This window comes from Mesoplodon densirostris, chromosome 4 (assembly GCF_025265405.1).
Source record: "Mesoplodon densirostris isolate mMesDen1 chromosome 4, mMesDen1 primary haplotype, whole genome shotgun sequence".
Classification (NCBI taxonomy): Eukaryota; Metazoa; Chordata; class Mammalia; order Artiodactyla; family Ziphiidae; genus Mesoplodon; species Mesoplodon densirostris.
The window spans coordinates 27675652-27690393 of record NC_082664.1 but is presented as its reverse complement, the minus strand read 5'-3'; the positions used below and the strand labels follow the sequence as shown (position 1 = coordinate 27690393).

General features: G+C 48.9%; 1 protein-coding gene across 3 annotated transcripts in view; it reads left to right on the top strand.

Annotated features, from left to right (window-relative positions):
• Window positions 1-14742, top strand: part of ESRRB (estrogen related receptor beta) — a 108651-nt gene that overhangs the window by 82310 nt on the left and 11599 nt on the right. For 2 of the 3 annotated variants that reach the window (XM_060097990.1, XM_060097991.1), the window contains 2 exons: window positions 10070-10180; window positions 11008-11169. In XM_060097990.1, the coding sequence (XP_059953973.1) occupies window positions 10070-10180; window positions 11008-11169 (273 nt within the window). Of the gene's footprint in view, window positions 1-10069; window positions 10181-10977; window positions 11170-14742 lie in introns of all 3 variants that reach the window. The other variant, XM_060097992.1, reaches the window with a different exon arrangement.

Below are 14742 nucleotides of genomic sequence, written 5' to 3'. Positions count from 1 at the left end.
GGATCCTCCCAGACCGGGGCACGAACCCGCATCCCCTGCATCGGCAGGCGGACTCTCAACCACTGCGCCACCAGGGAGGCCCCAGCTGACAGCTTTTTGCCATGACTGATCTAGTGCAACTGAGTTTAAGTGATTTGCCCAAGGCCATGCAGCTAGTAAATAACAGAGCTGGGTGGAATCTAGTCTCCTTGATTATACAAGAATTCCTTCTAAGAAGTCCAGTCCAACTCATTGAGATGCCTTGGCCAGTAGCAAAGCCTATAGCCCTTCCTCAAAGTGGGAAAAAGAGGAAGGGAATGGAAAGGGAGGCTGAGCTGAAATAGTCTTTCCTGGTTAGGTGTTCAGTTTTAGAGACTTTTTGGCAGCTGGGAATGCAAGGATAGCACAGCCCTACTGAAATGTCCTTGGGGACACGGTGCCCTGGGTGAGAAGGGTCCAGAGGAGAGAGCAGCAGGAGAGCAGACACTTCCTTAATAAACAGAAGGCCAGGGTCTCATCACCCAGTACCATCTTAACCCATCCTGGAGCAGCTGGCACAAGCCCTGGAATATTAGGTGGCATGTGTGTTTATCCACCCGCAAGGCTCTCTCGGCTTATAGTGAGTCAGGAGTGAGGCACTTTTCACCATTATGATATGGCACCAGGGTAAGAGGCAGCCCGAGATACCTGTCCTCTCGGAGGCAGCAAGGTGAGCTCACCTGTCACCCAGGACCTCCTGCCAGACAGGTGGCTGAAGGGAGCTCAGATGGTGCGTGGGGTGTAGATGAGTGTTTAGGCAGGGCATTCTGCTGGGCTGGGGTGTCCATCAGCGTGTCCACGTGACCCACAGCCCCTGGGCCCTCAGGAGCCCAGAGTACTCCTATCACCTTTTGTGTGGTTTGTTCCTCTTTCTGGAGATGGGTCAGCTATAGTTTGGTAGAACTTATAGGTAGAGAGTCAACACCTAAGGCTCCTGTGGGGAACACTGGTTAGACAAAAGTACTGCATAAAATAGGTTTAGTGCATGCTCCCCAGACCTGGTAGGTAGTCAGAATCATTAGAGGAGCATTGCAAAATTATCCATTCCTGTACATCTCCCCTATTGACTTAAGTGGGTAAGTCCTTAAGGTCTGTGTAGTTCAAAGGCTTTCAGGGCATTCTGACAATCATACAGGGTAGGTGGTCTCAAGTTCAGGGCTAAGGAGATAGGACTTAGAGATTAAGGTTCAGATCCTCCCTCAGACCTTTCCTGGCTGTGTGGCCCTGAGAAAGTCACCCGACCTTTCTGAGCCTCAGTTTTCACATGGGAATAATAATAATCATCATGTGTTCTCCCTCCCTCGATTTTGTTACACAGATCAAATGACACATGGAAATAGCTTTGTAAACTGTAAAGCATTGCACACATCCTTAATAAACCAAGGACATTAAATTGAGTGTGTGTTTGGTGGGGGGGGGGCGGGTTCCTAGGTAAGGGGAAGAGAAGAGTCTTGACCATGACAGCTTTGCAGTGTCTAGGACAGCAGCTCTGCAGAGGAGGCAGGAGAAGGACACAGGCTCAGAACCTCTCCCTCTCTGCCTTGTCTGAACCTTTCCTGTGGAAAGAGAAATGTGACGGGGCAGCACCTGGGACAAGCTGGGGGCCAGGTGCAGGGCCACGCTTTTCTGAGCTTTAACCGGTTATTTTTAGTGCCTGGGATAAAAGAAAGAAACTTAAAACTGCCCCCCCCCCCCCCCGCTGCCACCCCTGCACACTCTGCTATTTTTACTTCCGAAAGGCTGGGATCTCATCCAGCTTAGGGAGGGCGACCGCGGAGAAAGTGGGGGGGGCGGAGTTGGAGGGAAGCAGGAATTATTTTACTTCCATTAAGAAAAAAGTCAGAAGTCTGATCTTATCAAGTCAGCAAGTGGACATCTGATCCAGGACGCGGCAGCCGCAGGCTCTGGCTGCTCTGATGTGCCTGCAGTGTGGATAGGTCAGTAGATGGGGCAGGGGCTTGGGGGAGCCCCACTCTCCTCCCCGCAGGCAGTTTCTTCCCCAGAGCAGCCCAGCAGCTTCTGTGCTCTTTCCTGTGCCCTGAGCTGGGAAGTGGGATTGGACACTGCAGATACAGGGGCACCAGCCTAGTGATGAGACTGCTGGGGGTTGGGGACTATATGGCCGCAGCCGAGCATATTCAAGAGAGTACCTGTGTTGGCGCTGTGTGCCCCTGGGCACAATATTCAACCTCTCTGAACCTTAGTTTCTTGAGAGTTTTGTTTAACACATCTGACCTACGGTAGTTGTAACTAAGTGGGTGTGTTTCTCTCTCTTCCCATGAAGTAAGCTAGCAGTTCAAGGCAGACACTACCACTTTCGTAGGCAGATGAAAGGAAAGAGACTACTATTGAGGGCCTACTGTGTACTGAGCACATTACTATGTTTCATACATTTTATGTTATTTAATTCCACTAATCAGAGAAAAGTGAAGTGTTTTTTAAAATCTTTTAATAGCTTTATTGAGATATAATTCACCCATTTAAACTGTACAATTCAGTGGTTTTAGGTATATTACCTTGTTTTTTAATTGTGGCAAAATATATTCAATAAAATTCACCTTTTAAAAACTTTTTTTTTTTTTCTGGCCTAGCTGTGTGACTGTGGGATCCTAGTTCCCCAACCAGGGATTGAACCTGGGCCACGGCAGTGAAAGTGCTGAGTCCTAATCACTGGACTGCCAGGGAATTCCCTAAAACTCATTTTTAAGTGTACATAAAATTCAGTGGCATTAAGCACGTTCCGTGTTTTGCAACCATCACCACTACCTGTTTCCAACACTTCTTCATCATCCCAAATAGAAACTATACTATAACTCCCCTTTCTCCCCTACCCCCAGCCCCTGGGATCCTCCAATCTACTTTCTGTCTATTCGAGTTATTTCTTATAAATGAAATCCTACAACATTTCTCCTTTTTTTTTTTACATCTTTATTGGAGTATAATTTCTTTACAATGGTGTGTTAGTTTCTGCTTTATAACAAAGTGAATCAGTTATACATATACATATGTTCCCATATCTCTTCCCTCTTGCATCTCCCTCCCTCCCACCCTCCCTATCCCACCCTTCTAGGTGGTCACAAAGCACCGAGCTGATCTCCCTGTGCTATGCGGCTGCTCCCACTAGCTATCTATTTTACATTTGGTAGTGTATATGTCCATGCCTCTCTCAACATTTCTCCTTTTGTGTCTGGCTTATTTCACTTAGCATAATGTTTTCAAGGTTCATCCATGCCATAGCATGTATCAGAACTTCATAATATTCCATTGTACGTATAATTCCACATTGTGTGTCGATGGATACTTAGGTTGGGGAATTCCCTGGCAGTCCAGTGGTTAGGACTCAGCACTTTCACTGCCAGGGCCTGGGTTCGATCTCTGGTCGGGGAACTAAGATCCCACAAGCCACACAGCTCAGCCAAAAAAACCTTAAAATTAAAAAAAAAATTTTTTAATTTAAAAAGGACCTTTGAAAATAAAAGAAAGGATACTTGGGTTGCTTCTACCTTTTGGATATTGTGAATAATACCGCCATGAACATTTGCAGATGAGTATCTGTTCGAGGTCCTGATTTCAATTCTTTTGAGTATAGACCTAGGAGTGGAATCGCTGGGTTACACTTCCACAAGTAGTTAAACAAATTTTTCATTAACCTTTTAAATTTTGATATAATTGTAGATTCATATGCAGTTGTAAGAAATAATACAGAGAGATCTCATGTACCCTTTACCCAGTTACTCCCAATGGTAACATCTTGCTAAACTATAGTACAACATCACAGCCAGAATATTTGCTTTGATACAGTCAAGATACGGAACAGTTTCAAGGGTGAAGTATTGATATTTTTAATCATAATTATATTGGCTAACATTTATTGAGCATTCACTACGTATTCATGACACACTTATGAATACTTAAATTTTGGCCTGCACATGTGAAAAGATGAAACAGTGTTGAACTGTAGTTAAAACAAAGGATAAGTATTTATTATAGTATTTGGAGCTCTGGTGTACTTTATATGAGAATATTATTGATGCTTTTTTAAATTCAGAGAGTATCAATAAGATGATATAATCTAATAATCCTGGACAGCGATTTTAAGTTAATTAGTATTTTAATATGCTCCCTGAGCCTACTTTTTTAGATATTTCACTAATATAAGAACACAAACAATAAGGCAACTCTTATTTCAGGTTCAAGTCCCCGCCTTTATTTTTGTCCATTTGCTGTTTGTAAGACTTAAGCATTCTAATTTAAAAAGTAATTGCCCATTTTATCAGCGAAAATTGCTTTCTGCTGCAAGTTACAGAGAACTTGACTGCTAGTGGCTTAAGCATCGATAAATGAGATTGATTGCCCCACCTAAGAAGAAGACCAGAAATGGCCAATTGCACAGGCTTCTCAGCCACAGCATCAAGGGCTCAGGCTCTGCCTTTCTTCTCTGGTGTTCTTTGGTGTCCTCACATGGCTGCCTCATTGTTACAAGGTGGTTGCCACAGCTCTAGGCTTCATCTTCCAGGTCAGGGCAGAAGAAGGGCAAAAAGAGCTGCACCAACTGTGTCTGTCTCTTTTATCAGAAAAGCAAAACCATTCCCAGAAGCCCCCACCATGGACTTCACCTTACATCCCATTGGCCAGAACCAGGTCATATGACCAGCCTTGGTTACCAGGGAAACTGGGAAAGTGGGGAACAGGAATGCTGGGACTGGCTAGGGCTCTCTATGAAGAAAGCCCTATGTGCCTATGAAGAAAATCCAGTCTGTGTTAGCATGGAAGAGGGGGAATGGAATGAAATTGGGTAGGAAACTAATAATGTCTGCCAGATCCAACTGTTAGTATTTGGTGATCCACTTCTAAAGGATTTATGATACAACATCTTGCTGTATTACCTCTTGGGGAGGGGCTGCTTTTTTTTTTTTTTGATAAATTTATTTATTTTATTTATTTATTTTTGGCTGCTTTAGGTCTTCATTGCTACACACGGGCTTTCTCTAGTTGCAGCAAGCGGGGGCTACTCTTTGCTGTGGTGTGCGGGCTTCTCATTGCGGTGGCTTCTCTTGTTGTGGAGCACGGGCTCTAGGCACTCGGGCTTCAGTAATTGTGGCATGCAGGCTCAGTAGTTGTGGCTCTTGGGCTCTAGAGCAGAGGCTCAGTAGTTGTAGCGCACGGGTTTGGTTGTTCCGTGGCATGTGGGATCTTCCCGGACCAGGGCTGAAACACGTGTCCCCTGCATTGGCAGGCGGATTCTTAACCACTGTGCCACCAGGGAAGTCCCCCGAAAAACACACATTGGCAGATAATAAGTATAAACATAGACCAACGTCTGTTTAGGCAGAGTGCAAAGGAATTCAGACCTCTGTCCAGTGTCTCTGCCCTTGAGGGGCTGACCTTTCTCGCATCAGATCGCATCAGTACAGACAAATGTGTGGAAGGCGAGGAGGTGGCTGGCCTAAAACATTGTATAAATGTAGAACATAAGGGGTACTTGAGCATAGAAGGTGGATGCCCAAGGATGTTCAAGTCCATAAAGGGCTGTCTTATGGAAGGGAGGTGGTCTTGTTGGATGGGATGCAGGGTAAGGAGTGATCTGGAGAAAGAATTCAGCTCAATAGAAGGAGAAAGTTTCATGAGGAATAGGCTGCCTTGAGAGAGTGAATTTCTGGAGGCTGGAGAGACAAATGGAAGCTGGAGCAAGGATCAGACCCTGAGATTCTTTTTTTTCTTAACTCTGAAAAGCATCGTTTTAACTGGGCACGTCATTTTACTCAGACACTTGATTACTGCCCGCAGGCTGTGTGCTGAGCTTGGGCTGCAACTATAAATGAAAGTCCTTGTCCAGAAGTTGCCCACAGTCCACCAGGGAGATGGGAACATAGTGTATGATGGTAAAGAGTTGTTTTGACCTTGGTTGCTGTAAAGAGGAAGAACAAAGGGAGCCCAAGAATGGTGTGGCCAGCTCGGCCAGGGGAGTCTGGAAAGGTTTCCCAGTAGAGATAATAGTTGAACGGGGCCTTCAAGGGTACCTTTGATGGTATGGGCAGGTCACTTAGGTGGGGGCCCGTCTGCCCAACCCCAGCCTGGGTCTATGCCCTAGGACGCCTCTACCCTAAATGGTCTTTGATAAACCCTGACTGTGGGGCAGTGTAGGGGGGAAGGGAGAACTCAGAAAATGGGGCAGACCTGGGCCCTGTCCTCCAAGAGCCCACTGAATTGGAGGTGGCATGTGAAGTGCCAGGTGGGTGTCAGAGCACAGAGCCATGGGAGTGATGGCCTCACCCGGCTACTGAAACCACTTCCCAATTTACCAATAATTTTCGCGCTATGATGTCATTTGTCACAAAAGCCACATGCGGTGAGCAAAGGTGTTACTACCATTGCCTCCTCCCCTGTATCCCAGACCAAGGCCACCAGCACCAGCTTGGCTAAGGCCACACACAACTCATAAGGGACCTTGATCACTGGATCCTGTGGGCTTGAGTGACTGGGGTTTGTGTTCAGAGTAGGACTTGGAAAGCAGACAGGAGGCAAGGAGAACAAACACACCTCATATCGGTTATCAATTTGTGCATAATCAGACGCAGCAGGCTACTTTTTTTTTTAAACAGAATAACCTGTTAATTGATACACTTATTGATTGGAGCTATTGACCATTGTGCTATAAAGATCTGGTGGAGAAAATTTAGAGAGTTTATACCTGCTGTGCCCTGGGAAGTCATACCCTGAAATGGCAAAGAGCTTGGATATTGGCTCATTTATTGGGCAAATTGCTAAATCTCTGTGAGTCTCAGTTTTTCTCGTTTGTAAAATGGGGATAATAGCACCTGCTTTTTTTTTTTTTTTTTTTTTTTTTTTTGCGGTACACGGGCCTCTCACTGTTGTGGCCTCTCCCGTTGTGGAGCACAGGCTCCGGACGTGCAGGCTCAGTGGCCATGGCTCACGGGCCCAGCCGCTTCGCGGCATGTGGGATCTGCCCGGACTGGGGCATGAACCTGCATCCCCTGCAGCAGCAGACTGACTCCCAACCACTGCGCCACCAGGGAAGCCCGCACCTGCTTTATATGCTGTGGCTTAAATAGGGCAACACATACAGAAAGTCCTCCATCAGTTAGGCTGTTCTCATTATTTCATTATCAATGTGACTTACCAGAGGGCTGTACACAGCACAGGGGAAGAGTAATAATAATGATGACAGCCATGATCATAGTAACAGCTCACATTTTCTAAGCATACACATGGCACACTGGGTGCCACGACAGTCCCTGGAGTAACATGGTGAGCAGCCTGTGGCTGTAAGGGGCGCCTAGTCGTTAGGGGAAGCCCGGTGTGTTATTGGAGCCCAGGAAGAAGCACCCAGCCTGGGTGGAGGCATATCCATTCCTGTCTGTGTCAAGACTTTCTTGAACACCCACCAAGAGCCAGGCCCTGTATCAGGACAGAGAGTATTGCACATGGATGCTGGGACAGAGGTGGCATCTGCCCACCTTCTCGCCCTGCTGAGGGATGGGCGCCTCTGTTTACTTTTGTGGAGCCGTTCACTCTCCTGCTGACATCTGTCTGGGATCAGGCAGCCTGGGTGGGAAGGGAAAGCTCATGAGACTGGCACCTAGCAGACAAAGTCAGTGAAGCGGGGAAGGGGCTCATCTTGGACTCCAAGTCAGACCCTGGCACATAGTAGGTGCTCAGGAAACTGGGGTCCTCACGGTCCTTTATGCCTGACGCTTGGCATTTTCACTCTTGGTCTTGCCAGCTTTCCAGGGGGAGAAGCTTGGTGGAGGGTTTGACTCGCCTCGGGTGTAGTGGGCAGGGCTGAGCTGCTTTGTGGCTGTGTCACTGGATGGGGTCAAGAAAACTCTTCCAAACAGGGAACTTCTCCCCAAAAACCTTTTCCGCAAAGGGAGGAACTGTCCTCCTTCCTGCCCTTATGTGCCTGCTCCTTCTACCCTCACAGAAGGGGCCGGGAGGGGTGAGCCAGAGTCCCATCAGCACGTGAGTTTGGTCTTGTGCTGGACGGGATTCGGCTGCCCCTTCAAGGTCCGAGGTGCTGATGGATGTGGATTATACAGCCACATCCGCTGGGAAGCTGTGGTCATTATTGACTTTCTTCCTGAGAACGCCTCCAAAATAAACTTGCCTACATTCATGTCCTTATCTCAGTGTCTTGTCCCAGAGAACCCACTATAGAGGTGGTCAGTTGCAACCCATTCTGACTCTCGAAGCAGACGGAGAGTTCATTGCAAGCCCGTCAGGAGGCTCAAGGACCACACTTAGCCAGACAAGGACCAAGGGAAGCCCCCGAGAGCCCAGGCACGGGAGATGCAGTAATCAGGAGAGTCTGGCCCAGGGCTGCCCACACCCCTGCGGCTAAGAGCACTACTGCTACTGTCCCCAGTAAGATGACTCACAACAGGGGAATTGCTTTGAAATAGGAAGCAGGGGTGGGATGCTGGGTAGACCCTTTGTTGGGAAAAAAGTTCACTACAGCCATGTTCAGCATCAAATAAAAAAGTGCCAGGTTGTGGGGTAAAAAGGATGCTGCTGATGAAAGGCCGAGCATTGATTGGCCCCCAAAAGACAGTCCCCTCAGGCATCCTGGCTGGGTGTGCTTACTGCATCCTCCTGGCCCTCTGAGCACCCCCCGTGGGCTAGGAAGATGGAAGAAGGTAGGACCGGCAGGAGGAAGTGCCGGGGAAAGACAGGGCCCCGAAGATCAACTGACTGGGGCTCTGTGCCCATCATGCTGTTGACCCTTGGGGAAAGGAGGAGGAGTTGAAGCCACCGAGCTTGCTCCCTCTGGGGACTCTGTCTCTGTCTCTGACTTCGACTTCTTATGTGTTTTAGTCAAGGTCCATTTCATGGTAAGGAAAGGAGAGCCGCTCTGCTTTCTGTGTTAGTTCTCACTTGGAGCTCAGTCGATGGGTCCCATCCATCGTTTCATGTCAGGTCACATAGGTTGGTGGCCACACACAGGCTTGTGTAGCCTTGGCTGAGGAACCCCCTGGAGGTCCTGTCCGCCCTGCCTGCTGGTGGGGTTGTCAAATGGTACCAACAGCTCTGTCCAGACAGCAGGAGCTGTGGGTGGGCAGGACTCTTGAAGGTGGTATGGACCCAGTGAAAATAAGGGGTCTGTCTCCCTAGGATAGGGCCTCACTCCTGGAAATGGATGTCAGGGTGGAATGGCCACAGCTGCTTTTGTACCTGCTGTTGAGAGCCTTCCGGGCACTGGTGTTCCTGGTGTGGCCAGGACAAACAGCATCCTCATCCCGTGGGGCATTTGTATAGACAGACAGAACTGAATCCTAGAATCTCTGAGGGAGGGATCCAGAAATTGACATTTGTAATGAGTGCCCATCCAGATGCTTTTTTTTTTCTTTCCTTTTTTTTTTTTTTTGCGATACGCGGGCCTCTCACTGTTGTGGCCTCTCCCGTTGCGGAGCACAGGCTCCGGACGCTCAGGCTCAGCGGCCATGGCTCACGGGCCTAGCTGCTCCGCGGCATGTGGGATCTTCCCAGACTGGGGCACGAACCCGCTTCCCCTGCATCGGCAGGCGGACTCTCAACCACTGCGCCACCAGGGAAGCCCCTAGATGCTTTTTATGGAGAAGTTTGCAAATCTTTGTTATAGCTCTTTGGAGGGGCCGCCTGTGGCGGCCTTTCCTCTCTGGGTAAGCTAACTCAGTCCTGCCTGGATTCACAGCAGATCTAAAATGGTGTGTCTTCTTTCCCCAGCCATTGGAGGAGTGTGTTTGTTGTGCTTTGTCTTTTGGAGACAGAAAGACTCAAGAGCTGAAGGTTGCTTGGGATGGATTTCAGGAGGATGTTGACTCCAGAGAGGCAGGACCAGGCCTAAGGCAACCCGGATGGGCCATTACTGGGAGGACAATTATCTTAGGATTGTTCAATCACCTGGCCTGAGGCTGGCCATGTGGCAGCTGTAAAAAAAAGCCGTCGGGACGTAGCCCTGAAGATTTAGCCATTGCTGAAATTCCAAAGTCAGCGCTAACACCCCTGGTGATGTTGAACAACCCTGAGACCCTCTCCCTTTCCTCCCCAAAAGGTGTGCGCCTTGACCGAGTGCGTGGAGGCCGCCAGAAATACAAGCGACGGCTGGACTCAGAGAGCAGCCCGTACCTGAGCTTACAGATTTCTCCTCCTGCTAAAAAGCCATGTGAGTGCAGGGCAGTCCCTGCCCCTCTTGCCAGCATCTGTTCCTGGAACATCTGGCATCCCTCTGGGGAAATGCCATCTTCACACTGCTGGGTTATGGGGCACCGAGGGTCACGGGGAGGGGCATCAGTGTCTGGCATTGGTACTTCAGGCTTCATTCAGAAGACCTTTCCTGTGACATTTACAGAATGTAGCTCCAAATGCAGCGTGATCCTAAGAAGGCATGGGCCCAGCATCCAGAACATGTCCCCTCACCTCCCACTTGAATCACGTTCACCATAAGAGAATTCACCAGGCAACTTCCCTTGTTGGGATATTTCCCAAGAGCCCAAATCATCACTGCCAGCAACTCTGTGGAGTCAGAAAGGGAGGGGGGTGGTAGGGAAGGGATGGACTGGGAGTTTGGAGTTAGGAGATGCAAACTATTACATATAGAATGGATGGACACCAAGGTCCTACTGTATAGCACAGGGAGCTATAGTCAATGTTCTGGGATAAAACCATAATGGAAAAGAATATGAAAAAGAATGTATATATGTATAACTGAGTCACTTTGCTGTATAGCAGAAATTAACACATCGTAAATCAACTATCACCAATAGAATAGAAAGAAAGAAAGAAAGAGAAAGAGAAAGAAAGAGAAAGAGGGAGGGAGCGAGGAAAGGAAGGAAGCGAGGGAGAGAGGGAGGAATGGAGGGGAGTTTTTAGCCATGTTTGAGCTTCTGGGGCTCCTCAGAACCCAACTTTTCTTCCTGAGCCATCTCAGGTTCCACCTTGGCCCCTTTCCTCTTTTCCCAGGCATTTACATTCTCCCTTTTGTTGTTGCAGTGACTAAAATCGTCTCCTACCTGCTGGTGGCTGAGCCGGACAAACTCTACGCCATGCCACCCCCTGGCATGCCAGAGGGCGACATCAAGGCTCTGACCACGCTCTGTGATCTGGCAGACAGGGAGCTCGTGGTCATTATTGGCTGGGCCAAGCACATCCCAGGTGAGTCCCATAGGACTGGGGGAGAATGTAGTCAGAGGCTCACAGCCGCTCCCCCGTGGCTCTGGTTCTGATGTATGGGAGCCTGTGACCCAGGAGCCCTGTGGAATCTTGGCAAGACTGTTTTTCTCTGGCCTCCTTTCTCTCTTTGTGGGATTGGAGGTGAGCCGTTGTTTGGAAGGTCCAGTGATGTTCCTGAACTGCTGGGGGCTCTTCAGAACGGATTATCATTCTAGCAGGGGTATGATTGCTTCTACAATAGGTAATAATCAGAGCAGGTTCTTTGAATCCTTAAAGGCCAAAGAACAGGGTTTTATCCTAAATCTTCTTGGAAATATACTAGAAAGCAACACAGAAGAGGGATTGACTCTCTTGTTTCCTAGTAGAGGCAGGTGAAGTGGAGTGGTTAAGAACATGCACTTTGGAATCAGACTGGAATTCAGGTTCTGGGTCTGCAATTTGCTAGCTGTGTAACCCAAGGCAGGTCACCCGACCTCTCTGCAAACAGGAAATACCAGCAGTACCTCCTTCATGGGCTTTGATGTGGGGATGAAATGCGAGCGTGTGTATGATGCTCTGGCACATCCTGACGTCAGCTGCATGCTCACCCTTGCCATTTGCCTGATCTTAAGGGAGGCCCGTCTCTTAGTTTGGATTCTATGATTTTAAGATCATTTCTGGCATGAAAAGTACATGTTACGAATGTGTTTTGGGTGATCCGGACTTCTCTTCATTGCATGTGACCCCAAACCCCTCTTTCAGTCTTTTTCATTCTGGATAAAGGGAGGGAGCTGATTATGTAGACTCCGATACCCACATATTCTGCATTACACCCTTCTTGGGGGGCTTTCTAAAGTCTGTGCAGTTTATTCCTTTGCGGTTCTAACAGCTTGGCTTATAGTGTCGGGGAGACATCCTGTTCTTCTCTGGCAGTGACCTACCATGGACTCAGATTCTTCCTAGCTTTGTAATGTGGGACAGTTTATCTTCCTGTCTCTCGATCCTTTTTGTGTTTGCCACCGGCTCTGAAAGATGAATACAGCATGCATGGTTATGTAGCAAAGGTGTCTGAAACTTTAGATGCCAAGGCCCACAGTTGACTGGGGCAAGTCAGAAAGTCCTTATATAAGATGTTATGGGCACAGCTTACAGGAAGGGGCCTTCCTGCGGACAACGGCTCAGAGGGGGTGCTGGTGTCACTTAGCTGGCAGGAAGCCTAGAATTCCTTCCACAGGGACTCCCTGACTCACGGGTGGGCTCCCTGGGGATCTGGGCTGGAGCGCCCTTACTAAGGAGCTCAGCCTCTTGGGATTACACACTCAGTAGTTTTTGAATCTGCCCTGCGCTGATTCAGCACCATTGTGGGGTCAGGCCACTGCTTAAGACACCTCAGCCTGGATTGCTCCACTAACCCAGGGCCAAGTTAGGCACAGCTCCCCCTGCACACACCCCCTTCCCATCACACACTCCTCTTCCAGGCTGCATCGCAGCCACGGCTCAGGAGTGGCTCCTGGCGGGCCCGTGGGTCACTGCCTGCTTCTTCTACCACCTCGTGCCCACAGTAACCCCCAGGGGATAGAGTAGAACCAGAAGGCAGTGCCTCCCTTGCACCCATTTTCCTTCTCATCTCCCAGCCCCACCTCCCGTCTGTGCCCAACCAAGAGGGCAGTGGGCAGAGCAGAATGGTTGCTGAGGGCACAGACTTTGGATTCAGGCAGACCTGGCCTCTCATCCCAGCTCTGTCCTTACTGGCTCTGTGCGAGATGCTTCATTTTTCTGTGCGTCAGGGTCCCCACCTGTGAGTAGTAGAGCCTCCCTCACTGGGTTGCTGGGAGGACCTGGCTCGCTTAGCCCAGGCCCCTCACAGAGTGGGCACCTGATAAATGGCGGAGACTGTGACCGTGGTCGTTGTCGTTGCTAATGGTATTAAAAGCCTCCTTTCACATCATCATTTCTCCTTGTCCAAAGCTGAATTCTTTTTGCTTAAAAAATAAAATAAACATAGGGGCTCATTTGTCTGTCTCAAATGCTAATTTGCCTATTTTGCATACATTTGCGTGCTGAATTATTTGGGCCTGACCTTCTAGAGTTTAAGGTAAAATTAATTAATAGGGTCTCCTGCTACTGCATGTAAACCTCATATTAAGGGTGATGACATAATCAAGTGCCTGATATAGTTAAACTAATTGACTTAATCCCATCTCAGATTAGATGGAAAACTTATCTGAAGACCTGGTCAGAGAATGAGAAAGAGCATGAGAAAGAGGGCAGGTTGAGTGGGTAGGATACAAGCTAGGGCCCCACCCTGGGGCTTCTGTCAGCAACTGTCCATCTTGGTCCCTGGACAGACAGAAGGACCGGCTTGGCTTCTTTAGACGGCTCAGGTTAGAGCTCTGGAGAGGAGCCCAAGCCGCTGCCCTAAATTAAGCACAGGATACCACATTTCATGCCTCAGTATCGTCTAATCCAGAGCCTGGCACACAGAGGGTGCTTCTTACTTGCTTTTGCATGCATTTATTGAGCAATAACTGTATGTAAACTCTCTTGCTAGGAGTTGTGCCCCATCTAAAGAATTAGATTAATTGCTGCCCTAAGGGTCTCATTTGGGAATAGGTTAGATAATTAAAAAACAGAACAAAACAAAACTTTTTTCATGGAAAATTTCAAACAAAGGTAGACCAAAGAGTATGATGAACCTCCCCATTACCCTGCTTCAACAGTTATCCCCCCACGGCCAATATTGTTTCCTCTCTACCCACCCATTTCCCACCTCCTGTATCTCACACGTGAGAAGGCAGATGCTTAGTTAGAATGCAGCAGGAAGAACCACAAGATGGAGAGCAGAGGCAGGAGGGATGCCACAGGCTTCGGGGGAGAGAGTAGAACAGGAGTTAGGCCTTCAGGATTGATGGGCAAGTGGCCATGGAGGAAAAGTCCAGAAGGACATTAAGTGCTGTGCACAGAAGCGGACATATTCATGCGGGCACTGAGTGGCCAGCTTAGCCGGAAGGAAGGCTCATTTGAGCATGAACTCATTCTCAGCACTCCCCTCCCTTTTCCCCATATTACTGAACACACAGGATACTTTTGCAAGGGTGAGTTCCGTGGGAAAGCTGGGGCTGCTTGTGATTCCCCCAGAACAGCAGCCACTCTTTTGTATGAGTCAGCCTGAAGTTGCCCACCCCAACATAGGCTTTTCCCTTGAGTTGAATTTTCCAAGTATTGGGCTGCCCAGAGAACAAGCCCAAGTCTTTAGAGTGTCCACCTCTTATTGCCCATGAGCGAGAGATTAGAACAAGAGGCAACAAACATTCACAGGCAGTGGGTATCACTTGATGAATTGCAGCCTGCAGATGTTATTAGGTGTTATCCTCCCAGCCCAGGCAGCCCCGAGGGTGCCCCAGCCAGGACAGCCTCCTCCAGCTGGCCCTGCCCAGCCCAGGCTGACATGTGCACGGCCTCTCCAGGGGAACCCACCCCCCCCAAGAGGCCTCCTAGCGGAGGGTCCCTCAGAGACCCTGCTACCAGGAAGCCACCGTCTGGCTCACACTGGGGAGAGAAGAACACCAGCGGCCG